The 26,069-nt window shown below is 55.9% G+C and overlaps 1 protein-coding gene across 1 annotated transcript in view; it reads left to right on the plus strand.

The window, feature by feature from the left end:
- Positions 1-625: 625 nt before the first annotated feature.
- The window catches only part of VPS26C (VPS26 endosomal protein sorting factor C), a 29,645-nt gene continuing 4,201 nt past the window's right edge, over positions 626-26,069 (plus strand). The window contains exons 1-4 of the mRNA XM_058661637.1: positions 626-771; positions 18,630-18,773; positions 20,750-20,899; positions 24,804-24,884. Coding sequence (XP_058517620.1) covers positions 715-771; positions 18,630-18,773; positions 20,750-20,899; positions 24,804-24,884 — 432 coding nt within the window. The 5' untranslated portion in view covers positions 626-714. The remainder of the gene's footprint in view (positions 772-18,629; positions 18,774-20,749; positions 20,900-24,803; positions 24,885-26,069) is intronic.

Raw genomic sequence — 26,069 nt, forward strand, 5'->3', positions numbered from 1 at the left:
ACCAGTCCGGTTAATGGAAAAGTCGTCTCTTCACACACATGCTTTTACTTCTTTTCTTTTTTTATTTCAGGGGGTCAGTGGCGCGGCCCGGATGACGCGCACGGGCCTGGGCGTGGCCGCCGCTCGGGGACCGGAGCCCGCCCGGGTGACGCGGCCGGCCGGTGACGCAGCGGCGCGCGACGAGGTCACCCCGAGCGCCCAAAGCCCCGGGCGCGGGCCGGGGGCGGGGCCGGCCGGCTGCCCACCAATCAGCGCTCGACACGGCGCGCACGCGCGAGGGGAGCCGCGCCCGCCCGCGACCGTTCCCGCTGGAAGGCGGGCGGAGACGTGAGGCCCTGCCTCCTCGGGGCTCCGGGCAGACCGTGAGAGGAAGGCCGGCGACCGTGGAGTCGACAGCCTCAGGCACAACCGCCACGGCGCCGCGCAGCACGGCGGGAGCCTCGGCTCGACTGCGCAGGCGAGGCCTGCCGCGGGGCCTGCCGGGAGAGTCGCGCATTCCTCCCTCCCCCTCAGCGTGAGGGAAACGGGAGGGAGGCTTCCGGCACGTGACTGTCATGGCGGATGGGGCGGTGCTAAAGCGTGGTCCCGCCTTCCCGGGTCCGTGGGGGGATGGGCGAGCGGTGCCAATCACGCGGCCTGCGCCGGAAGCAGGAAGGCGAGGGGCGAACGGCTCACGTGGCGTGTGTCACGTGACACCGCTGTCGCGACTCCGAGATGGGGACGACCTTGGATATCAAGATTAAAAGAGCCAATAAAGTGTATCACGCCGGGGTGAGTGGGGCGGTGGGCGGGCCTGCAGCTTGCGTGGTCCCCGGCGCCCCGTACCCGGCGGGATGAACCGCACGGCCTTGCCCTGCGGGGTGTGTGCGGCTGGCCCAGGCGGTTCACACCCTCTTAGCAATGAGTGCCGGCGGTCTGGGCAGTGTGAGGCGTCCCGCCACCCCGGGACACATCCCCGATGATACCTTACGGAAGGAAATAGCTGCATTTTCTTGGAGGAATCGGGGGCCCCCACTGATGAGGCTGGCTGACGCCTGTGGTCCTTTAGTCCCCCTGTGCAAGAGGAGGGGCGTCTGTCACATAGTTGACACATATCCTTAGAAACTGGCAGGAGGGCCCGGCACAATGGCTCAGTGGCTGAACTCACCTTTCAAGTTAGGGAATGCCATATGGGTGCCGGTTCCACTTCCCATCCAACTCCCTGCCTGTGGCCTGGGAAAGCAGTCAAGGACAGCCCAAGGCCTTGGGACCCTGCACCCGCATGGGAGACCTGGAAGAGGCTCCTGGCTTTTGGCTTCAGGTCAGCTCAGCTCTGGCCTTTGCGGCCACTTGGGGAGTTAACCAGCTGATGGAAGAGCTCTCTACCTTTGCTTCTCTCTGTAAATCTGATCTACCTTTCCAATAAAGATAAATAAATCTGAAAAAAAGTGACAGTAAAATGTTTCTAGATTGAAAGAGGCCCAGCGCAGGTGGGCACAGGGTGCTGGCTGCAGCTGCTGGCAGATGCAGACCCTGGAGGCAACGGTATTGGCTCAGGCACTTGGGGTTCTGCCCCCCTCGTGAGCAAGTGGTTGAGTACCGTGCCCCCTGGTTCAGCCATGTCCCAGCCCCAGATGTCTCACTCTTTTCAGGAGTGAACCAGTGGGTGGGCTCTCTGTCTCATTTGATCAATTTTTAAACATTTATTTTTATTTGAAAGACACATTTACAGAAAGAGGGAGAGACAGAGGTCTCAGGCCAAAAGCCAGGAGCTGGATGGGAAATAGAGTAGCCGGGACACGAACCAACTTTCATATGGGATGCTGGCTCCTAAAGGTGGAGAATTAGCCTGTGAGCCATAGTGCCAGCCTCTCAGATGGTATTTTTTTTTAAAGATTTAAGTATTTATTTGAAAGTCAGAGTTCCCAGAGATACAGGGAGAGAGATCCTCCGTCTGCTGTTTCATTTCTCCAGACGCCTGCTCTGGGCAGGGCTGAGCCAGGCCGGAGCCAGGAGCGTCCTCCCTGTGTCCCCCATGAGAGGCAGGAACTGACACAGGGACCATCTGCCTTCACCGGCCGTTGGCAGTGGTTGTGTTTGAGGTGAGGCGTGACCCAGTGTCTATATGGGATGCCAGCATTGCAGGTGGTTTATGTGCTGTACCTCAGTGCTAACTCCCCGCTCCCAATCATTGTCAATTCTAAGGCAGAAATAGAGAGAAAGATCTTCTGTCCACTGGGTCACTCCTCAAGTGACCACAACAGCCAGAGTTCAGCTCACCCAAATCTCAGAGCCAAGAGCTTTTTCCTGGTCTCCCACGTGGGTGCAGGGTCCCAAGGCGTTGGGCCATCCCCGACTGCTTTCCCAGGCCACAAGCAGGGAGCTAGATGGGAAGTGGATCAACCGAGACGTGAGTTGGTGCCCGTATGGAATGCATTGCAAGTAGAGGCTTGGCCTATATATCCTGTTGCCAGCACCTCTTTTTTTACTTGAAAGTGTGGCTGGAAGATTAAGACAGCAGAAGCAAACCCAGTGCCTTTTTTTTCCCTATAAAAATTAATCTGTATCGAGGCTGTGTGCTAAATAATAGTGTGTGTTGGTGTTGAGTTTCCAGAGTGCGGAGTGTGGTAATTTGGTATTTGGGGAAATGGTGCCTCCTGTGAGAAATACTGAGATGCCAAGGAAGGACCAAAGTCATTAAATCTCAAATGATGTAGCCTGAACATGACAGCAAAACTACGAAAGCTAAATCTGATGGAGAGGTCTTTGGGTCTACTTTGTGTTCCTTTTTCAAAAGCAGTGGCTTTTTATATAGTTCAGTTGCCATCAAATCCACCCTTCAGCTTGCACACCTCAGTGATTTCCGATACGCTGAGAGTTGTGCACCTGTGAGTGCTGTGGAGTTCTAGAACGTGTTCCCCACGTAGAGGGTTGTGGTCCCCCTGCACTCCTTCCTGCGTGGAGTTCTAGAACGTGTTCCCTACGCAGAGGGCAGTGGTCCCCCCGCACTCCTCTCTGCGTGGAGTTCTAGAATGTGTTCCCCACGCGGGGGGCTTGTGGTCCCCCCACACTCCTTCCTGCGTGGAGTTCTAGAACGTGTTCCCCACGCAGGGGCAGTGGTCCCCCCGCACTCCTTCCTGCGTGGAGTTCTAGAACGTGTTCCCCACGCAGGGGCCTGTGGTCCACCCGCACTCCTTCCTGCGTGGAGTTCTAGAACGTGTTCCCCACGCAGGGGCTTGTGGTCCACCCACACTCCTTCCTGCGTGGAGTTCTAGAACGTGTTCCCCACGCAGGGGCAGTGGTCCCCCTACACTCCTCTCTGCGTGGAGTTCTAGAACGTGTTCCCCACGCAGGGGGCTGTGGTCCCCAGCACTCCTTCTTGCGTGGAGTTCTAGAACGTGTTCCCCACGCAGGGGCTGTGGTCCACCCACACTCCTTCCTGTGTGGAGTTCTAGAACGTGTTCCCTACGCAGGGGCAGTGGTCCCCCCCGCACTCCTTCCTGCGTGGAGTTCTAGAACGTGTTCCCCACGCAGGGGCCTGTGGTCCACCCGCACTCCTTCCTGCGTGGAGTTCTAGAACGTGTTCCCCACGCAGGGGCTTGTGGTCCACCCACACTCCTTCCTGCGTGGAGTTCTAGAACGTGTTCCCCACGCAGGGGCAGTGGTCCCCCCACACTCCTCTCTGCGTGGAGTTCTAGAACGTGTTCCCCACGCAGGGGCTTGTGGTCTACCCACACTCTTTCCCGCGTGGAATTCTAGAACGTGTTCCCCACGCAGGGGGCTGTGGTCCCCAGCACTCCTTCTTGCGTGGAGTTCCAGAACGTGTTCCCCACGCGGGGGCTTGTGGTCCCCCCCGCACTCCTTCCTGCAGATAGCGTCCCTGATCGCCCCCACCAATCGTCCGGGCATTTGGTGTCTGTGGATCTTCTTCCCGCCATGTACATGGAAGCCTTCGGCATGTGGCCCTTGGCGGTGATTTCCTCCAGCGGGCATGAGGTTTTGCAGATGCGTGCATGCTGCACAGCCTGCGTCACTTTGTGGACCCTTTCTTACGGCTTAGTGATATTCCATTGCAGCTATGGGCCCTCTTCCTCTCTTCCCCTGCTCAGTTGGGTGGTTTCCAGCTTTGGGCTGTTATGAAGAAGGCTATTGCGAACACTACAGGTTGCGCTAAGGTCCATTGCTGCTCGTGGGTCCCTCGGAGTGGAGTCTGCACGTTTTGACAGAGGGCAGTAGGTTCTGTTTCGTGGGAGAAGTCACCAGCGCCTGGCCCAGCACTGGCTGCTGTGGGCATTTGGGGAGTGAACTAGTGCATGGCAGGGCTCCACTCTGCTGTCCTCCCCATCTCTCTCACTGCGTCTGTCCCTCCCTCTTCCTCTGACCCTGCCTTTCAAACAAATAAAGCTTTAAAAAACACAGACTTTAGTGTCTTCCGTTCCGAGCTGCAGCAGCAGTTTCAGAGCTGAGATGTTTTCTGTAACAGCTCCCAACCGTCAGATCAGGTGATGAGAAGTACATTTAGTAATGATGCCAGGAACGGGGCCCGTGTTGTGTCATAGCCGGTGGAGCTGCCACTTGTGGTGCTGACTCGCATCTCAGTTGCTCTGTTTTTGATCTGAGAAAGCAGCAGGAGCTGGCCCAAGTGCGTGCGCCCCTGCACCCATGTGGGAGATCTGAAAGGAATCCATGGCTCCTGGCTTCGGCCTGGCAGTTCTGGCCTTTGCAGTCACTCAGGGAGGGAACCAGCGGATAAAAGATCTTTCTCTCTGTCTCTCCCTTTCTCTATAACTCTTTAAAACCAGCCTAATTTAGGTTGCATGAATCCCAGAATGGCCCAGGCTTTCCCCTTCCCATCCCATGACCCCAGCACACTGCCCCATGCTCCCCACCCGAGGACTGTGCCTGGCATCTTCCCTTTTGGGCGCTGCCCTCCAGCCCCCGGGAGCCGCAGACACTGGCCGAGACCAGTCATGATGGCGGAATGAGCGCCAGGAGAAATGAGTGCCCGGGAGTAGAGCCAGCAGGGTGGGTGCGCGTGTGTGCACGTGTGTGTGCGTGTGGGATGGCGCACACACCACCGCTGGGTCCTCCGGTCCCAGGACAACGTGAGGACTCTCCTGCGGATGTTCCATTTCTGCCGCGACTTGCAGTGTTCATACTTTGTGAAAGGCTTCAATAGTGGTTTTATTATTATTATTTCTTTTTGTTAGTGAGCATTTCTTTCTTAAAAAAGAAGAAGCTGCTTCCCTGGTATCCATTTTCAAATGCTTCCACAGCAACTAAGATGTGACAAGGCCGCAATAGAATCCAACACGCCTTGTGTGGCTGGGCCCAGGAAGGAGGTCAGGGCTGAGCGGCGACTGCTGCGGGGCCTTCCAGTGTGCGAGAGGCGGGAGCAGCGGAGCCGCCTTGGCTGGTTACGCTTTGGGGTCAGAGGGCGATCCCATTCACAAAGCCTGCACCATGTTGCCCCGTTACCTGTGCTGGGCCATACAACTGCTTGCTGTGGTCGCCTGAGCAAACGCGTCCCCTTGGATGGCAGACATTTGTGACCACAGGTGCTGTGTGCTCTGGCAAGCCCGTGGATTAGTGAAATCCTCCAAATACTGTTGACACACGGGGAACAGGGCAAAGGTGTGTGCCATTAGCACCCCGTGCGGCCAGCCTGGACTGAGACTTGTGCAAGAGGCCGTGGTGGCCACGGCACTTGAAATGCGCCCTGTCCTGGCCACACACCTTCCGCAGCCTCACAGCCAGGCCTGCCTCCTGGAACCTAGGAAGCAGCCCAAACACTGGGCGCAGCTTCTGCGAGTCCCAAATCACAGACCAGGGCATGAGTTGGGTCTAGATTTGGGCTGCTTGATTAGGGAGATTGATTTAATAACTCCCCCGTTTCCAGATTTACTTATTTGAAAAGCAGTGTGACAGAGAGAGGGAGGGACAAGGATCTTTTCATCTTCTGCTTCGCTCCGCAGATGGCAGCCACAGCTGGGGCTGGACTAGGCTGAAGCCACGAGCCTGGAACTCCATCCTGGTCTCCCATATCGGCGGCAGGGCCCCTGGTACTTGGGCTGACACCTGCTGCCTTGCAGGTGCATTGGTGGCAGGACACTGTTGGCCAACAGGGAGCTGCATCTGAAGTGGAACAGCTAATAGATGAACCGGAGCCCATGTAGGATGTTGGCACTGCAGGCAGAGGGCTAGCTTGCCATGCCACTGTGCTGGTCTCTGTAATTTCTCACTTTAATATTTAAGTTCTAGAAGATTCTTTCTGAGCAGTATTAGAAAAGGAGCAACAAGGGCTGAGAGTGTGACAGTTGAGAGATGTGAGGCCTAGAGATCTCAGGGTGAGAGGACAGGAAGGGAAAATGTCTCCTGGGACCCAGCTGTGGCCAGTCCTGGCTCTATGGGCCTTGCCTTATCAGTTCCGTGTAAATGAGTCTATAAGCCAGCCCTGCATCAGCTTGTGTTTTCTTTGTTTTTGGATTCCCACACCTGTTAGCACGTGCCAGTTTGCTGCCCAGAAACTGTTGAAGGATGAGTTGAATGAAGCCTTGGAGCGTGCGAACGAGTTTGGGAGCCTGCTTGCTGTTTACACAGTGGCCCGACCGGGGGAGCCTGTGAGCGCGTTGGCACCTTGCTGGGTTTGCTTTGTAAGATTTGAACCACAGTCTAGCTGTTGATGCTAGACACGTGTAAGAGTCACTGTGAACTTGGCACAACCCCAGAGCTTCCCAGGGAAACCCTCTCTCTCGTTGATATTTGTTGGAGAATAAGTCATCTAGGCATGGGAGTAGACATTTCAGAACTCCCATACACGGATTTTCTTTCTGATTTTGGAACAGAGAATTGTGGAAAGCAGCCCCAAGTTCCTTTCTCCCTGTGAATGTAGATGCTCCCGAGGGTCTGGAACCCTGCCGTCCTGCCTCCGTCCTTCTTTCCTTCCCTGGTTTCTGAGCCCTGTGCGTGGTGTGGTCAGTCAGGAGTGGGAGACAGGGCGCCTGGCACTGGACCTGCAGCCGCACTGCTCATGTCTCATTAACCAGCGCTGTCCTAACATGTAGCCTTCCAGCTGCTCAGTCTTCTAGCCCTGCGGCTGCTGGGAAGCTCTCGCACTGGGCCCGGGCTCTGACAGGGGCAAATACACGACCTAGGGCCTGTGTGTCCCCGAGTCTCTCCCTCCCCACCCCGTCTCTGTGTGAGAGCCTCCTCCAGTGGGGCTCCTCAGCGCAGGTGCAGGTAAAGACCATGCTTTGCCCTTGCTGGACTGTGATGTGCAGCAGGGACCTGCGTTGTCCCTCCACACTGTCCTGTCAGCTGGCCGTGTTGTTGATAGCTGCTGCGGACAGCGTGGTCGTGCCTCGGGTCGCCAGTTCCTTGCCTGCCTGCCGTCTGTGTGCAGGAAGCAGGGCTAGGGACAAGGAAAAGTCGTTTTTTGGCCCTGAAAGCTTAGCCTGGCTTTGATATTACTTCTTTGCTTAACACAACTGACCTTTGACCAGAAAGTTTTACTCAAATGCCTTATATATTACACACTAGGAGAGCTGGCCTTACTGGGGGAGTTCTGCAGTAACTCTCCCTATAGTGTAAAGATAATTTATTTGTTTTTATTCATTCGGACGTTTTACGTTCTTAAATTCTGACTGTCCAAGTAGTCGTTAAAATGACAATGTTAAAGGATATGATTGTGACAATCATACCTAAGAGATGCGCAGCCCAGCAAGGTCGCAGTGACGGGATTTACGCACTGTAGGCGGAGTACTGTGTGTGCGTTTTGTCTTATTGACTTGCATGTAGCTCTTTAAAAAACAAACAAACAAAAAACAAAATAAAACAAACAAACAAAAAAACCCAAAGAAACCCTATCCATAGCTGCTCCTTATTCTGAAGAACAGTTGTAAAGCTAAGATACTAATTTCAAAAAAGCTGAGTTGTTCTACTTAGATCTGCTGGCTCCTCGGTAACTGAATGAATTGAAATGCTGTTGCAAGACCTGGGATGTTCCACCTGGCGGGGAATCTGCACATTGTGTGGTTAAGCGGAAACCTTTTAAGGTACAGCCTTGAAGTGGATTTCTCTGCTCTCGCAGAACTGGGTACCCCTGGAGAAGCTGCCTCCTGAGTCATAACCTAGCCCTTGCAGGATGCCCGCAAGTTATTTCCAGACAGACCTGAGCCGTCTGAGCTTTGTAAAGCGGCAGAGGCCGTGCTTGTCGCTGTGGGGCTGAGCTCTCACGACACCTGCTGGACTCAGCGGCTGCATGCCCTCGCGTGGCGCGCAGCTCTGACTCGGAGCCAGGCGGAGACCCCGCTTGGCCAGGGTGGCCAGCCTGTCCGCTGCCTTCCCTCTGCCCGTATTGGCCCTGGATTGTGCCCTGGTTGCCAGCCTTGCTCTCCCTGGGGCCCGCACCTGGAGGCCTCAGCTGCCTGCTGTTGTGGCCGCCCAGCACTGGGTGTCCCACTGGGCTGCTCCTGCCCAGGTGACTCTCCCGAGATGCTGTGCCTGGCCCCTCTTCTTCCCCTTTTTATTTCCGGTCCAGCCATCACTGACTCCCCTCACAGATATCCCAGCACTCAGCTGGCCCCCGAAAGCTCCTTGCCACTGTCTCATTCATCCCCATCCTGGCCCTGGCCCTCTAAAATGTGTGCCTTCTTACCCCTACATCTGTGTTCCTTCCCCTGGGATGGGCTGGCCCCTCTGACACCTGTCAGTCCGTGTCACATCCCTTTCACTGCTTTCTGCCTCTCTGTGCTGGCAGTCTTAGCAAGGCAGGTTGCTGAGGGCTAGGGAGGCTTTTCCCCTGCTTCCCGCTTCACTTCGATGACACGGGAAGGTTCCAGATAGGTCTGTATCCCCACACTCTTAGGAAAGTCTGACTTGGTAGCCTTTGGCAGCGAGGCTGTGGGGCTGCGCGCTCAGGTGGAATGGGCTGTGGGAGCCCAGTGGAGCCACAGCGCATGTTCTATTTGCAGGGTCACCTGTGTGTGTCCATCCTCCCCTGACTCCCACACATCCCAGCGTGGCTGTGCGGGTTTCCGCACAGGCTCAGCACTGGCTGCAGTGGCCAGCCAGAGTCAGCAAAGCTGATGTTTGTGCACACCAACTTGTTGTATTTGGTCTCTGGCCAAAGCTCACAGGCAGGAGGCAAGGCTTAAAGCTTCCTGTCGTAACCATGGAAGGACTCCAGTGCTGGCCAAGTGCAGACTACGCACCTTCCGGGCCACCTTGGGTTAGTTTCCCACCACCCTCTCCTCACTGAGAAACACTCAACATGGGTTCTTGGACCAGTGAACTTAGCTGGGCTGCTCTCTACCACCTTCCCCATGACCTCCTGACACTGAGTTTCAGCTTGCCCTGGGAAGGACCCATTGACTTTGGGGAGGAGCCTAGGCTGCAGCCAGCCGTACTGACCCGGGGTTACTGATGGCCAAGTGGCTGGGTCTCTCTGAGTGACCCTAGCAGGGCACACCAGCTGTGGTTTGATGTCCTGGGCGAATCCCTGGCAGCCCCCAGCAGGCCTGGCCTTCTGCCGTGGCTGAGTCCATCAGTCCTCACTCACCTGTCCCCTGTGACACGGTCCACGTGGGCGTTGATTTCACTGTCGCCCAGCAGGCACATGGTGTCAGCCACTGTCCTGTCAGATGGAGCTGCTAGAGCAGCTGCCCTATAGTCTGCGCTATCTATGGGGAAGGAGTCCCTGCCGGAGGAGCTAGTGTGTGTGTGGCCGCGCCTTTGCAGATCCCTTTAAAAACATTTTTTCTTTTTTCTTTCTCTTTTCTAAAAGCTTTATTTATTTTAATGTGAAATGCAGGGTTACAGCAGAGAAATCTTCCATTTGCTGGTTCACTCTTCAAATGGCCACTGAGGCTGGAGCTTCAGCCAGGAGCTTCTTCCAGGTCTCCCACAGGGCTGCAGGGCCCAGGCCCTCTGGGCCATCTTCAGGTGCTTTCCCGGCCATTAGTAGAGCAACTGGGACTTGAACTGGACTTGAACATCTCAGACTTCAGCTTCATGACAGATGGAGGCTTAATGTGCTACCCCATGGCAGCGCCAGCCCGTGTGTGTGTCCCCAAAGAGACCAGAACTCCATCCTGGTCTCCTGCGTGGGTGGCAGGAACCCGAATGCTTGGGCCATCCCCCACTGTGTCCCAGGCAGTGTATGTCAGCGTCACTGGTGGCGCCTGAACTGCTGTGCCAAATGCCACTCTACTTTGGATAGTTCAAAAAAAATGTAAGCATTGCAAATTTGAGAGTGTGTCTCTTTTTTTCTTTTTTACTCACTAAGAAAGTTCAAGACGAGTGTATCTTATGAAAATGCTGTAATCCTACTGTTTCTCTGCTTCCGCATGAGCACTCAACGACACACCTCAATATAGCTCACTCTCCCTCCTTGGGTTCTGGCAGCGGGTCCTCCAACAATCTGACCCCCGAGCCCACGTGGGATTAACATGAAGCGAGGCGCCCGCGCAGGCGGGCCGCCTCCCTGGCCGGCTGCTGGAGCCGTAGCTTGGGAACAGTGGCCGTCAGGCTGCTGCTCGCCTGGGCTGCCTGCCTCAGGAGTTTGCCGCTGTTCCTGGTGCGGAGCTAGAGGAAACGCCTGGCGTTCTAATTCCTGCACGATTTTCCTGTGGCTGGGGTTACTCTTTGCTGCCAGTTGCTCATTATGTAACTGGGTTGGCTACACAAAACCTTTTCTTTGGCCCAGTCCCCGTATTCCATGGTAATTACTTGAGGATGTAATTATGCCAGCTCCCAGACTTTTGTAATTGGAGGCCTGCTCAAAGCTTGCTTTTATAGTCTGGGCTCTGTGTGCATTTATGCCATTCTTTCCAAACCAGTAACTTCCCAGACCCTCGGGGAGTGCTAATGTCATTGAAATCTGAAATCAGGTGGGCACGTCATTGTGCTCCCGTGTCGCCTCCCACCCCTGGCAGCGCATGCCGCACCTTACTGCCTTATTGCTGTTGACTTCTTGTGAATGGGGGTGACAGGCCTCTGCCCCTTTCAGGGTTCCTGTCCTGACTGACAGTTTCAGGACCAGCAACCCCAGCTCCCACCTGCTAGCCCTACCTTGTGCCCGCTCGTTTGTCTTGCCACTGCTCCCCAGACAAGTGGTCCCATCCAATGCCGGCTGCAGCCCAGAGAGCCACTCGCATGCCAGAGCCTGAGGGCCTCTGTTCTGTTCAGCACTATGGCCAGGTGCCTGGAACGGTGTCTGCTGCATGGGGTGGGCGTCACCAGAGACAGCGAGGGGTGACAGCATTTCTGTCCTGCTGGCAGTGGGCTTGGCCGTCTGCTTGGTTTGTTTCCGGTTGCTGTCACAGAACACCCAGGGTGGGGTCATTTGCACAAATGGAAGTTGATTTGGCAGGTGGGTCTGAGATCGGGAAACTCCAAGAACCTCTGGTGGGGCCTTTGCTGCTTCCTGATGCCATGTGACCGAGCAGGTGTCATAAAGTCAGGAGCTATGGCCTCTTGACCCCATCTAATCCCACAAACCTCCCAGATGCCCCGCCTCCACACGCCACTGCCATGTGACCTTTGGGTGTGAGCACCCAACACACACATTGTTGGCGGACGCCTTCAGCCACAATGCGATCCCCATGCGTTACAGTTCCCTCACAAGCAAACTGGCTTTTACAGGTTTTACTACAATAATTGCTTGGAGGTGGTGGTCCTGCCATCTAGAAAGTAGATCCAAGGATTGTGTTGGTTTCCACAGCTGGCAATGACGGGGAGAAAGGGGAGGCATGATTTGTACACAACCGCTCACCGTTTCTGGGGTAGAGGCCTTTGTAACCACCATCATGGCCGGGGTGTGGGATGAGTCTGTCCCCCAGAAAACTGCCTCTGTGCCCCTCGGCGGTCAGCCTTTCCTCCCACACTGTCATCTGGTGGGAAAATGGCCGCACCTGCGGCCTTTTGCTGGTCGAATGAGATGGAGACTCACCCAGCTTCGATCTGCATGTCCGTAGTTCACGGCTCTGCATTGCTGAGTTATTGCATTGGATGGCCCTTTGTAGAAGGACCTTCAGGCTGTCATGAAGACACGTGTTAGAAACATGGCTGTGATAAGCTCGCGTGGTCCCCCCCGATCGAGTGTCTCAGGACGGATGTGAGGTGACACGGTCTGTTCAGAATCCTCCTTTCTGGAACCTCTGTTCCACTGCCATTGCTTGTGGAGAGATTCCTGGTGATGGTTTAACCTGGTCTTCAGCCAAGGTAGCAGCCAGTTGTCACACAGAGCAGCAGAGACAGAGGCCTCAGCAGACCCCTAGCCTACTGGAAGCCAGCGTTGTCGCTCTCCTGGGTGCTCCTGGGTGGGGGCGGGGGAAGGGCTTCCGCCGACTTCATCGTCTCCGGCCGTGTTTTTCCACTGGATGTGCTGGTGGGCTCCTGCGGCTGGCATCGAAGGTGGCTCACTGCTGGTCTCTAGCTGAGATGTGCACGGGGGGTCGGAGGGACGTGCTGACGTGTCCCTGGGCCTCTGGGGAGCAATGAGGACCTCGAGGGCCCATTGGGGCAGTCACGATGCTGGACAGAACTGTGGTGGTCATGAAGTGGCCTCCCTGCTCCAGCAGGTGCGTTCAGTCTTACGTAGGAAATAGTGCAGAGCAACTGACTTCTGCCCGCAGCCTTGAGTCTTTCCCTGCAGAAGGGCCCCCTGCCCTTGACCGTGAACATCTCAGACTTCAGCTTCATGGACAACAGCATGCAGTCCTTCACAAACCGACCATGTGCTCATCGTGGGCCCAGCCATCCTGTTGCTGTGTGCACCTCGGTGTGTCAAAGGCACCTGCACCTGTGGGTTCATTATCAGCTAACCCAAGTGTCCATGGGCGGATGAGTGAGTGAGAACCCACAGTGTGCACAGACAGCGGCGTTTCACTTACCCCTCTCACCCAAGGTGCCTGGTACGGCCTTGAACAGCATGCTTGGTGGGGCTGGGACAGGCCAGAGCTGCCTCCCGCAGCAACACATGTGGAGAAGGAGGGGAGCCAACACGGGCCCTGGGTGTATTCGTGCGAGTGACAGCCCCGGCAGAGAACGGGGTGGGTTGTGAGTGTTGTAGGTTGTTGCAGTGGTGTGTGCTGGGGTGTCCCACACTGCTGGGGTGTTGCAGTGGTGTGTGTTGGGGTGTCCCGCACTGCTGGGTTGTTGTAGTGCTGTCTGTTGGGGTGTCCCACACTGCTGGGGTGTTGCAGTGGTGTGTGTTGGGGTGTCCCGCACTGCTGCGGTGTTGCAGTGGTGTGTGTTGGGGTGTCCCGCACTGCTGGGGTGTTGCAGTGGTGTGTGTTGGGGTGTCCCGCACTGCTGGGGTGTTGCAGTGGTGTGTGTTGGGGTGTCCCGCACTGCTGGGGTGTTGCAGTGGTGTGTGTTGGGGTGTCCCGCACTGCTGGGGTGTTGCAGTGGTGTGTGTTGGGGTGTCCCGCACTGCTGGGGTGTTGCAGTGGTGTGTGTTGGGGTGTCCCGCACTGCTGGGGTGTTGCAGTGGTGTGTGTTGGGGTGTCCCGCACTGCTGGGGTGTTGCAGTGGTGTGTGTTGGGGTGTCCCGCACTGCTGGGGTTTTGCAGTGGTGTGTGTTGGGGTGTCCCACACTGCTGGGGTGTCCTGCGCTGCTGACAGTGCCCAGCATTGTGGGAGGAGCCTACTGAACAGTCCATGTGTGAGATAGTCACATCTTAAAATCTGGGTTTTAGTTGGTATTTATGTTTTTGTTGAGACCAAATGCACTTTCATAGGTTTAGTGTAATTTATGCTTCTTTTCTGTAAACTCTGATGATGTCACCTTTCTGCTTTTTTAGAAAAATTGTTTTAAAGTTCTGAGGGAAATTAGCTCTTTGTTGTCATAGTTCACCAAGGATATCATTTACATGCCAATATTGACTACAACTTTTTATTTTCTGGTTAAACAGAAGCCTTTTTTAGTCACATTCCGAGTTGGGAATCATTCTTAGATTTCCTGCACTTTGATATGATAAAAATCACATTCTGTAGTTTTCTCTGAAGCTTTTTGAAAATCTGAGCGGTCGACAGAGAAAAGCAGCTGTCATCCACAGGTTCTGTCCTCAATGGCCAGAGTGGCCGGAGCCCAGAGCGGGGCCTCAGTGCAGGTCCTGCCTGTGCGTGGCAGGAAGCCCACGCCGAGGGCGACCCACGGCCACATCAATGGGAAGCTCAAACCAAGAATCAAAGCTAAGCACCTTGGTGTGGGACAAACACCTGCTCCCGCACAGGTTTGGTTTTGTAAATTTGTTTTTTGCATTCTTTTGTATTTAGGTCTTCAGTGCATTGAGGACTTTTTCTATACAGAGATTTGTAGTATAGACTCAATCTTTTTTTTTTCCTGTCCTCTGGCCTGTTTTCTGCTGGAAATCCTGTCTACTGAGGTTGGTGTTGTGGTAAAGCCAGCGCCTGCCCTTGTGGGAACTTCTACCTGATACTAGCTCCCCAAAAAGAAAGAAATGTTGTTTTCTTTCTTTAAACATGTATTTGTTTTTAATGGAAGGTCAGATTTACAGAGAGAAGGAGAGACAGAGAAAGATCTTCCATCCACTGGTTCACTGGAGCTATGCTGGTCCGATGCCAGGAGCCAGGAGCCTCTTCCAGGTCTCCCACATGGGTGCAGGGTCCCAAGGCTCTGGGCTGTCCTCTATTGCTTTCCCAGGCCACAAGCAGGGAGCTGGATGAGAAGTGGGGCTGCTGGGATGTGAACCAGCACCCACATGGGATCCCAGTGCATGCGAAGCGAGGACTTTAGCCACTAGGCTATTGTGCCAGACCCCCTGATGCTATTTTCTTTACTGCCCTCATTTACTCCTGGGAAGATGAGTCTGTTGAGAACACCCTGACGTTCCTGGTTAGAAGCATTGTGTGATGGGTGTCTCAATATTTTCTTTCTTTTGTGAGAAAGAAATGTTTTAAGTGTTCGTCATGTGGGAATTGTAAACCTTTCCTGTTAAATAATTGAATGTTTTAAAAATTAGTTTTGAAAGTAAGGCCTTGTTAGTAAAGAAAGATTTGTTTCTTTGAAAGAGTTAAAGGGAGTAAGAACGCGAGAGGGCTCCTGTGGGTTCATGCCCCAGATGGCCTCAGTGCTCCTGAGCAGGCAGGAGCCAGGAGCTTCACTGGGTCTCCTGCAAGTGTGGCAGGAGGCCGCTTTTCCCAGGATGGGACGCAAAGTGGCGCCCATGGGATGCTGGCGCCGCAGGTGACAGCCCTGTTTCAGTTTTCTGATTTGAGAACTTTGTTAGGAACCTGTCGTGTTCCTTGTCTGTGTCCCAGGTCTTTGGGATTCTTTTCAGCTTCTCAAGTGCTTCTGTGGTATATTTGCATATGCTCCCTTCTGTCCTATGCATATTTCATCCTCTGTTCTATAGTAGCTTCGTTCTACCATTTTTTTCTGAACCTTTGTTTCTGTCTCTTCCTTCCTCACCTCAGCTTTCACGCCTGTGTTTCGTGTTCATCCTTAAGCCAGTAGCTCCGTCAGTTGTAAAGACACGTAGTGAGCGCCTGTTGGCACCTTTGCTTTCCTGATGACGACTGTGGTGTGTTCGTTGAGTCAGGGTTGGTTGGTGGACAGACTCGGGGAAACAGACCTGAGCTTCTGTGGGCGTTTAGAAGGCAGGCAGTGCTGGGGGTGAGAGGCGGGGCTTGATGACATGCTGGGGAGGGCATAGTGCAGGAGCCCTGTGGAGGGAGGGGCATAGTGCAGGAGCCCTGTGGAGGGAGGGGCATAGTGCAGGAGCCCTGTGGAGGGAGGGGCATAGTGCAGGAGCCCTGTGGAGGGAGGGGCATAGTGCAGGAGCCCTGTGGAGGGAGGGGCATAGTACAGGAGCCCTGTGGAGGGAGGGGTATAGTGCAGGAGCCCTGTGGAGGGAGGGGCATAGTGCAGGAGCCCTGTGGAGGGAGGGCATAGTGCAGGAGCCCTGTGGAGGGAGGGGCATAGTGCAGGAGCCCTGTGGAGGGAGGGGCATAGTGCAGGAGCCCTGTGGAGGGAGGGGCACAGTGCAGGAGCCCTGTGGAGGGAGGGACTGTGCAGGAGCCCTGTGGAGGGGAGGGGCATAGTGCAGGAGCCCTGTGGAGGGAGGGGCATAGTGCAGGAGCCCTGTGGAGGGAGGGCATAGTGCAGGAGCCCTGTGGAGGGAGGGGCTGTGCAGGAGCCCTGTGGAGGGAGGGGCATAGTGCAGGAGCCCTGTGGAGGGAGGGGCATAGTGCAGGAGCCCTGTGGAGGGAGGGGCTGTGCAGGAGCCCTGTGGAGGGAGGGGCATAGTGCAGGAGCCCTGTGGAGGGAGGGGCACAGTGCAGGAGCCCTGTGGAGGGGAGGGGCATAGTGCAGGAGCCCTGTGGAGGGAGGGGCATAGTGCAGGAGCCCTGTGGAGGGAGGGGCACAGTGCAGGAGCCCTGTGGAGGGGAGGGGCATAGTGCAGGAGCCCTGTGGAGGGAGGGGCATAGTGCAGGAGCCCTGTGGAGGGAGGGGCACAGTGCAGGAGCCCTGTGGAGGGGAGGGGCATAGTGCAGGAGCCCTGTGGAGGGAGGGGCATAGTGCAGGAGCCCTGTGGAGGGAGGGGCATAGTGCAGGAGCCCTGTGGAGGGAGGGGCATAGTGCAGGAGCCCTGTGGAGGGAGGGGCGTGTGAGGAGGGGTGGAGAGGTGAGGGCACGCAGCGAGGGGACAGGGTGCTGTGTGTTCCCTGGGGTGCCAGTGAGGCACCAACAGCATCTTTCTCCTGGAGTCTTCACTGGCCCAGCCCCCTTTGCCCGCGCTCAGCAAGAATGGCCACGTGCTGCTTGAAGCAGCTTGGTTTTGCAAGCCCCAGGGCTGAGGCTGGGCCCCCCTTTGGTGGTGGAGTTGAACAGTCTGTGTTGTGGGCATGCCTGCTCCTCAGCCAGCGTTGTAGCAATGTGGTATTTTGTCTTTTTTTTTTTTTAAATTTTATTTTATTTTTATTACAAAGTCAGATATACTGAGAGGAGGAGAGATAGAGAGGAAGTGGAGCTGCCGGGATTAGAACCAGCGGCCATATGGGATCAAGGCGAGGACCTTAGCCACTAGGCCACACTGCCAAGCCCCCAACTTGCTTCTTAATTACATGTAGTAATGATAGAAGGGTCCCTGGAGTCGTAATTGTATGCCCCGGGCTTACTGACCATTCAAGTCAAGTTCTATAAATATGCTTCAAATTTACATTTTTTAAATTATGCTTTCTGGGGTTGGCATTGTGAAATAGGGGTTGAGCTGCCACTTGCAGCACCGGCATCCCACATCGGAGTGCCGATTGAGTTCTGGATGCCCGGCGTCCCATCAGGCTCCCTGCCAGTGTGCCTGGAAGTGGAAGATGACCCCTGCTGCCCACGCGGGAGACCCGGATGCGATTCCCAGCCCCTGCCTTCCGCCTGCCCAGACCTGGCTGCTGTGAGCATCTGGGGAAACAAGCAGATGGAAAATCAATAACCCTCTCTTCCTCTCCCTCCCCTTTCCCAATCACCCTGTTGTCGGGGTCTTCCGTCCCGCAGAAGAATTCACCCGACACTCCAGGCTCTGTTTCTTGAGGAACTTTATTTTTCCAACCAGTCCGTTTCCCAGCCGGTCAACTGGACTTCTGCTACCTCCCGTTTTTCTTCCGCTTCTCTCTGCTTCCTTTCCCAGTCTCCTCGTCGCCCCTAGTCGTCTTCTGTCCGTCCATCGTCCGTCCCAGTCGTACCCTGTCCTCCGTCTCAGTCCGTCCTTCCGTCTCCGTCTTCCTGTCCTGGCCCCTTTCTTCCTGAAACCCCCACCGCTAAATACAATCCTAGTCCAATCAGCTTAAAGGTCACCGATGCACGCGGCAGGCACGCCAATCATGGCTCTGATCACATGTAGCACAAGTGCTAAGCATGCAGCTACGGGCCAATCAGAAGGCACTTCCTGAAACCTGTGTACCACCACGCTCCAGGGGGAGGAGAGGTCTCAGCGCCATCTTAGGGCACACGTGCAGTGCTCCTGACACCCTGTCCAATAAATCAATACATCTTCTGTTTACGGATTTTAAATCAAATGTTTTACGGATTTTAAATCAAAATTGCACATTCCTTTTTTCAAGGTATATACTTTCAGTTTACATTTCCCCATGAGCCTTTCATGTTCTTGGGAACCAAAGGAGTTGTATTTGTTTGTTTGTTTGTTTGTTTTAAGATTTAATTGTTCTTATTGGAAAGTCGGATTTACAGAGAGGAGAGACAGAGTAAGACCTTCCATCCTCTGGTTCACTCCCCAAGTGGCGTCAATGGCCAGAACTGAGCCGATCCGAAGCCAGCAGCCAGGAACTTCTTCCGGGTCTCCCACACTTGTGGCCTGGGGGGGGGGGCATGCAGGGTCTTGCAGGCCCCTGTGCCTGGCCTCTGTACCTGCCCCTGGCCTCTGTCCCCTCACCCTCTGCAATCTGTCCTCGGCTCCAGCTCCCTGCATTGAAGGGTAGGGTGGGGCCAATACCTCTCACCCTGTTGCTGTGTCCAGCCCCGCCCGGTCCTAATAGCAGATGCCTCCGCCCCCCCCAGTGCCCAGGGGTGACTGTTGGCACCTCTGAAACCTGCCCTGGAGGCAAGCTGCCTGCTGGTGGGAGTTGTGCAGGATAAGATGATGCGAGCGTGCTGTGTGTCTCTCATCCCACAGGAGATGCTCTCCGGGGTGGTGGTCATATCCAGCAAGGACGCCATCCAGCACCAGGGTGTGACTTTGACCATGGAGGGAACCGTGAACCTGCAGCTGAGTGCCAAGAGCGTGGGCGTCTTTGAGGCGTTCTATAACTCCGTGAAGGTGAGGCTGCTCGGCTGCCCAGCTGTCCGGCTGCCCTCTGCTGGCATCGCAGGGGCCGGGCACAGTGACAGGCTGGGCCACTTCCTGATCCTGTTAGGAAGCTGCACACACTCTGCTACTGCTCGGCCGTGGGGTGCTGCTGGCCTCGGCCGTGGGGTGCTGCTGGCCTCGGCCGTGGGGTGCTGCTGGCCTCGGCTGTGGGCGCTGTTGGCGTTGGCCGTGGCTGACAGAGCAGCGCCCGCCGGGGGTGGAGTTGGTGTTTGTAGCATCAGTTTTCAGGTTTAGAATTTTGCTCGCCTGGAGGGTGTTAGCGCTAACTGAGGGGAGACAGTTCATGAGGAAAAAGGTATTCACCGGTGGGATTGGGTGTTAGGTGGCCAGATTTTTTTTTTTTAGGATTTATTTTTATTGGGAAGTCAGAGTCACAGAAAGGAGAGACAGAGACAAAGACCTTCTGTCCACTGGTTCACTCCCAAGATGGCACAGTGACCAGAGCTGAGCTGATCCAAAGCCAGGAGCCAGGAGCTTCTTTCGGGTCTCCCACATGGGTGCAAGGTCCCAAGGCTTTGGGCCGTCCTCTACCACTTCCCCAGGCCACAAGCAGGGAGCTGGATGGGAAGTGGGGCAGCAGGGACACGAACTGGAGCCCGTATAGGTTGCTGGTTCTTGTAGGCATAAGATTAGGCCGTAGAGCCACCACGCTGGCCCCTGGATATCTGGATTTATGGGCCTCCTGTGCTTTTTTTTTTTTTTAAAGATTTTATTTTATTTTTATTACAAAGTCAGATATACTGAGAGGAGGAGAGATAGAGAGGAAGTGGAGCTGCCGGGATTAGAACCAGCGGCCATATGGGATCAAGGCGAGGACCTTAGCCACTAGGCCACGCTGCCGAGCCCGGGCCTCCTGTGCTTTTACAGTTTTCTCACCTTTTACCTCTTGTAGTCTCACTTTTTTTTTTAAGATTTTAAAAAAAGTGGCCACAATGGCTAGAGCTGAGCCGACCTGAAGCCAGGAGCCAGGAGCTTCTTTTGGGTCTACCACATGGGTGCAGGGTCCCAAGGCTTTGGACTGTCCTCGACTGCTTTCCCGGGCCACAAGCAGGGAGCTGGATGGGAGCCACCGGGCCATGAACCGGCGCCCATAATGGATCCCAGTGTGTTTAAGGTGAGGACTTTAGCTGCTAGGCTATGGCGCTGGGCTCTGTAGTCTCACTTCCAAGTGGTTGTTTTCAGTAATATTAAGCCAAAACTTACTTCAAACAGTTATTGGCAGATTCTTCAACAAATTTCATGGAAAATGTGTAGTATGAAAATTGCATGAATTTAAAGATTCTTTTATGTTTTCCCTTGCGGGGATTGTTTGAAGTAATTTTGCCCTCCCTGTATATAGTCTAGTCCCACACATCAGAACTGTCTTCCTGCTGGAAAGCGCAGTAGACGGAGCGTACACGCGCGCAGACCCCCGGCCGGAAGGAAGCCAGCACGGGCCTTGGGGCAGCGCTGCTGCTCCAGGCGGGCACAGAGGCTGGCACCTGGCACGCAGCTTTCCCTGGGTCCACCTCCTCATCTTGCAGAGAAGGGGTGTCAGGACAGTTCCGAGGGTAGGAGGGAGGGCCCGGGCGGCAGCCAGGGTGTGATGCTGTCGCTGGGGAGCCTGTCGGGCCAAGGCTCAGCATGCAGCAGGTGCACCGGTGGTCTGTAGGCCACGGACGTGGTCCAGAGTGCCAAACTGAAACTTTGAATACTGCCGTGCCGCCCTGAGTGGAGACTGCGCCTCCACACGCTGACCTCCAGAGCGCGCGGGCTCACTGAAAACTGCTCCTCCGAGTTCCCCTGGGTTGTGCGTGCTGAGGAACATACGTGAATCATATGGTTAGATCTGGGTCCCGTCCTCCGCGCTTCTCACTGTGGATATGCGGATAATCCCACATACCCTCGCATGCACCCCTGTCCTGAGCGGCCGTGTTTGCTTGCAGCCCATCCAGATCGTCAACAGCACCATAGACATGGTGAAGCCCGGCAAGTTCCCCAGCGGCAAGACCGAGATCCCCTTTGAGTTCCCCCTGCACGTGAAGGGCAACAAGGTCCTGTACGAGACCTACCACGGCGTGTTCGTCAACATCCAGGTGAGCGCGGGCACCTGCTGGCACGCTGCCTTACAGCTCTGTGCCGTCCGTGTCGGGACTTGAACATGGCTGCTGTGTTTGCTGTGTGTCCCGCCAAGTGGGACTGGCCTCTTGTTGGAATGGCCCTCTAACTGCCTTTTATTAAATTCTCTTTGTTGCTTTTCCGGAGCCGGGGACAGGCGTTGTTTGGCAGTAGATCTGCCCTAGCTCCTCTCTGCTGGGGCCCAGCCCTGACTCACCCGGTTTCCACTTACAAATCTGTCTTTGTTGCATAGCCCCAGAGGCTGCCCCTGGAACACAGGCTCCCCTCTGCCCCCCGCTCCTGGGACCAAGCCTCGGAAACAAGGGCAAGTGGAGTTATGACTTCCGGCCACCTCTGCCAGTGAAGGGCGTCTTTCAGTGCGGCCACCATTGTCCCGGGAGCAGCCACGACCCCAGGGCCAGCGCCAGGGCTTGCCTATTGTCCCACAGGAAGAGAGGTGCCTCTGTGCCCGCAGCCTCCAGCCTCCTGGCTGGCCGGGGCTGTGCGGGAGGGCTCAAGGTCAGGAGCCTTCTGGGGCAGGCACACGTCCAGCAGAGGATGTGTGAGGGTTGCAGCACAAGTTGTGAACTTAATGAATTGCTGAAGACATCTGCTGGCAAGAAGCCCATGTCGTGTGACGTCATCGCTTGCAGTAAACCTCTGTGTGTGGAGAGAAGCCGTGTGTCTGGTCCTTTCTGGCTGGCCTCCCTTGTGTATTCCAGAAGCTTTGGGCATGTGCTAGGAATAGTAGTCACGGCCGGGTTAAAGGTCGAGGTTCAGGGGCTGGTCTCTTGGAGGTGCAGATTCTTGGTCACTGCTACAAGGACCTGGCTCCTGTCACCTTTCTATGAGAAAAAAGAAAAAGAAAAGTGAGCGGTTTACCTTGGTAGCCGGCCTGAAGATCTGGAATGGCTGAGGATGCTCTCACTTGGCCAGCATCCGGCTGCTCTGCACGCTCGACGGCCGGTCCTCGGTGGCCAGCGTGCAGTGTGCAGGCTGAGGTGTGGGCTGGAGGGACGGGCTCCGCTGGCCTCCCTGGCCGTCAGGCCTGTGCCCATCAGCCAGGCGTGCTCACAGATGCCAGTCTCATCCTTTTCCAGATGTTGCCATGAGGGACACATGGCTACACGTGCAAGGTTGTGTCCCTCTGTGTCCATGCAGCAGTGGGCCCACAGGACAGTCCCCAGGAGCTGAGCCTGAACACGTTCCCTGGTGAACTCACCTGCCCCATCCAGCCACGCGCCCTCCTTTTTAGCTTGGTTTCCATCATGTGCCTTCTTTGCTTTTTAAGATCTAGTTGACACAGTGATGGAGGAGCCTGGGAGAGGGGTCACGGGGAGGCAGAGCACTTCTGTTCGCTAGTTCACCTCCCAAATGGCCACACCAACTGGAGATGGTCCTGGCTGAAGCCAGGAGCCTGGGCCTCCATCCAGGTCTCCCACATGGGTGCCTGGGGCTCAGGCAGTTGGGCCGTCCTCCTGGGTCTTCCCAGGCACATTAGCAGGGGGCTGGATCCCAAGTGGAGCAGCTTCTGGGGTCACACGCGGCATCTAAGCCCCCTGTGTAAAAATGCGAAGACAGACAGAAGGGTCCTAGATGTGATCACTGTTAAATCCCTGCCTTGGTCGTGCCCAGATCTTGCGATCCCCAGGAAATCATCCGGAGTCTGAAGTCAGTGCAAACACATAAGGGCGTTTTATTCCGGCTAGCGCAGCAGGACGGGCAGCAGCGACAGCCGGCTCAGCCTCAGCAGCAGAAAGGGCCAAAGGGCTGAGGCTCAACAGCACAGGGTGTTGATACATTTCAGGCCAATTCCATATCATTATTCAGTCATGATTGGTCAGTTTAGCTGTTAACTTTTTTTTTAAAAGATTTATTTATTTTTTATTACAAAGTCAGATATACAGAGAGGAAGAGAGACAGAGAGGAGGATCTTCCGTCCGATGATTCACTCCCCAAGTAGCTGCAACGGGCCAATGAGCCAATCCGAAGCCGGGAACCTGGAACCTCTTCCGGGTCTCCCACATGGGTGCAGGGTCCCAAAGCTTTGGGCCGTCCTCGACTGCTTTCCCAGGCCACAAGCAGGGAGCTGGATGGGAAGTGGAGCTGCCGGGACTAGAACCGGCGCCCATATGGGATCCTGGGGCTTTCAAGGTGAGGACTTTAGCCGCTAGGCCATGCTGCCGGGCCCAGCTGTTAACTTTTAAAAAAAGCAAGATGGCAGGCTTCTATTGGTGGATTTGAAACAAGCAGCTTTCAGAAAGTACAAACTGGTGGGCTATAGGACAGTGAGCAACTTATCTGAGAAGCACACCAGGGATCTCCTTCCCGAGGAGCGCTCTGCCACGGGACCTGCCAGATGTCACGGAGACGGTCGGCCTGGAGCTCACACAGCCCCCAGCCCAGCAAGCAAGGCAGAATCACAAAGGCAGAAAACACCTTCACCTTGTATAAGGATTCAAAGCATGGATTCTGGCAGCAGGCACGTGTCCACCCGAAACCCAATCCTGTGACCTCAGCAGTCCCCCCCGAGCCCCGGGGGTGTCAGTGAGGGGATGGCGTGGGGAGCGGGGCCCAGTGCCTGCGGCAGAGAATGTGCTAGATGAATGTGTGCCTGTGAGCCAGCAGGTGCTGCTGCCACGAGCCCAGCTCTTCTCCCCCAGGTGTTAGGGTCCAGTGGCCTGGTGGGCGCAGGAGAGCCTGACCGCTCCTGGAATGAGCAGTCAAGTCGCCGCTGGCATCTCTGCTGCCCCTGCTCCGCTCCCCAACTCAGCTACCAGCAACTGCTGTTACACTTAATACCTCGTGCCCCTTTTATTTCCAAGTTACACAAATCCAGTTCAAATGGTTTGGCCCAACAGTGGATACTGGATCATACACTAGAGATGCCAGGGTTCCCACTACAGCCTTCAGCCTCAGGCAGGCTGGCTCTTTCCTGGTGACAGCAGAGCTGGCTGTGAGCGAGTGGCCACGGGCTTACTGGCCGCTGGTTTGGCCACCCCAGTAGAGTAACTTTCTCTCCCAAATTTAGAAATGATTCCAGCCAACCTTGCATTATAGTGGGTATGTTGCCACCTACACTGCTGGCATCCTCTGTGGGCACTGGTTTGAGTCCCGGCTACCCCACTTCTGAGCCAGCTCAGTGCTAATGTAATGAAGGCAGTGGAAGGTGGTGCAAGGCTTGGGTCTTTGCTACTGCCTGGGAGACCCAGATGGTTCCCAGGCTCCCCACCTTTGCTCCTGTGGTCATCTGGGGAGCGAACCAGCAGATTAAAGATGTCTCTGTCTCTAATTCTACCTTTTAAATAAATAAAACAAGTTTTTTAGAAGAGTGGCATTACTCCTTTGTTTCCAGGTCTGCCTGTGCATGGCGAAGGGTGGGCAGCAGCAGCCTTGAGCCATCCTCGGCTGCTTTCCAGGCCGCGTCAGCAGGGAGGAGGACTGGAAGTGGAGCAGCCAGGAATTGAACTGGCAGCCGTATGGGATGCCGTCGCTGCAGGCAGAGGCTGCAGGGCCAGAGGGTGGCCGAGAGCTGTGTGGGACAGTGCCCAGTAAGCGAGCAGGGTGCCAGGTGCTGCTCCAGGCCTCCTCCACGGGCAGCTGCCCTGGCAGGCAGTAGGTGCTGCCCACACAGCCTCTTGCTTGATGCGCACTGCAGTGGTGGGGTCGTTGTGTTGTCTGCGTTCAGGGAGGGAATGGGTACTGGCCTGACCCCAGTCCTGCTCCTCAGGGCATGGCGCTCGCTCTCCTGCTACCCTGCCCTATCCCGTGCTGTCCCTGAGGCCACACACTTGTCTCCCAGCAGCCCTGTGTCATAGGCTCGCGGCTCCCCCACCTCGGTCTTGCCCTGAGCCGACCTCTCCTCACATCTTCTCCCTGCAGTACACGCTGCGCTGTGACATGAAGCGCTCCCTGCTGGCCAAGGACCTGACCAAGACCTGTGAATTCATCATCCACTCTGCTGTAAGCTCCTTGGGGTTCTTGGGCTCCGCTGTGGGACTGGCCCTGGGCTCCGAACTCTGACTGCTAGGAACAGGCCCATCACTCAGCTTGCCAACCCGGTGTCCGGATGTGCCAAAAGACCTGAGATGCTTGGGTCAGAGACAGCCAGAAGTGCCAGCCTCTGTGTGCGTGTCACTTCCCATGGCCCAGAGTCCCTGGCAGGATGCCACGGGCCACCTAGGTGCCCACCTGCAGGTGCCTTGGTGCCTCTGCTGAGGAACCAGCTGCTTTTATAGCAGGCTCCAAGCAAGGTGCTCTGTGCCCTGGGAGATGTCACCCCTCCCCTCGAGGTTGCCATGACACATGGACTTGGCACAAGGCCCTCCCTCCCTCCCGCAGACGAGCCAGGGTCTTGTCTTCCTGGCACATACACCCGGGAAGAAGGTACGAGTGCAGGGCCTGAGGCCCCTAGACTGTGAGAGAGCACACAGATCTATGCTCTGATTCACTCCCGAAATGGCTGCAATGCTTGGGGCTGGACAAGGCCACGGCCAGGAGCCAGCACCTCTCCAGGTCTCCCCAGACGGCGACAGGAGCCCACGGACTTGGGCTCTTTGGCTGCTTTCCCAGGCACATGAGCTTGGAGCTGGGTCAGACGTGGAGCAGCTGGGACTCCCGCCAGGCACCCTGATAGGAGATGGTGACTTGGAATGTGGTGGCTTAGCCCTGCTGCACCATGGTGCCAGCCCATTGCCTTGCTTTCATTTATCTTTGTGAAATTTCTGTGTGCAGAAACTTTAAATGCCGGTGAAGCGAGAAGGCAGAACTTGCATCTGCAGTATGAGCAGTGGGCCTAGTCAGGGATCCCTGGGTTTGCCAGTGTTGTGTTTTGGTAACTTGTCACAACCCCTGACTCCCAGCGGCCCTTTCTGGTTACTTTGTCAGGCCTGCCTGGCTGCAGCCACTTCAGGGATCCCGCCCTGGTACTGAATGGGCTCTCAGCTTTGTGGTCAAGCCCCACCAGGCCACCCTCCCCAGCCCCACCAGGCCCTGCCCCCCACCTTGCTCCGCCCCTACCCCTCCAGGCCCGCTAGCCCACCAGGCCCCGTCCCTGCCTTGCTCCGCCCCCAGCTCGCCAGTGGTTGCACAGTGAAGGCTGCTGCCCGGTTACTGGAGTTTATGAGTTAAATATTCCTGCAAATGCTG

The sequence above is a fragment of the Ochotona princeps genome, chromosome 3 (genome assembly GCF_030435755.1).
Source record: "Ochotona princeps isolate mOchPri1 chromosome 3, mOchPri1.hap1, whole genome shotgun sequence".
Classification (NCBI taxonomy): Eukaryota; Metazoa; Chordata; class Mammalia; order Lagomorpha; family Ochotonidae; genus Ochotona; species Ochotona princeps.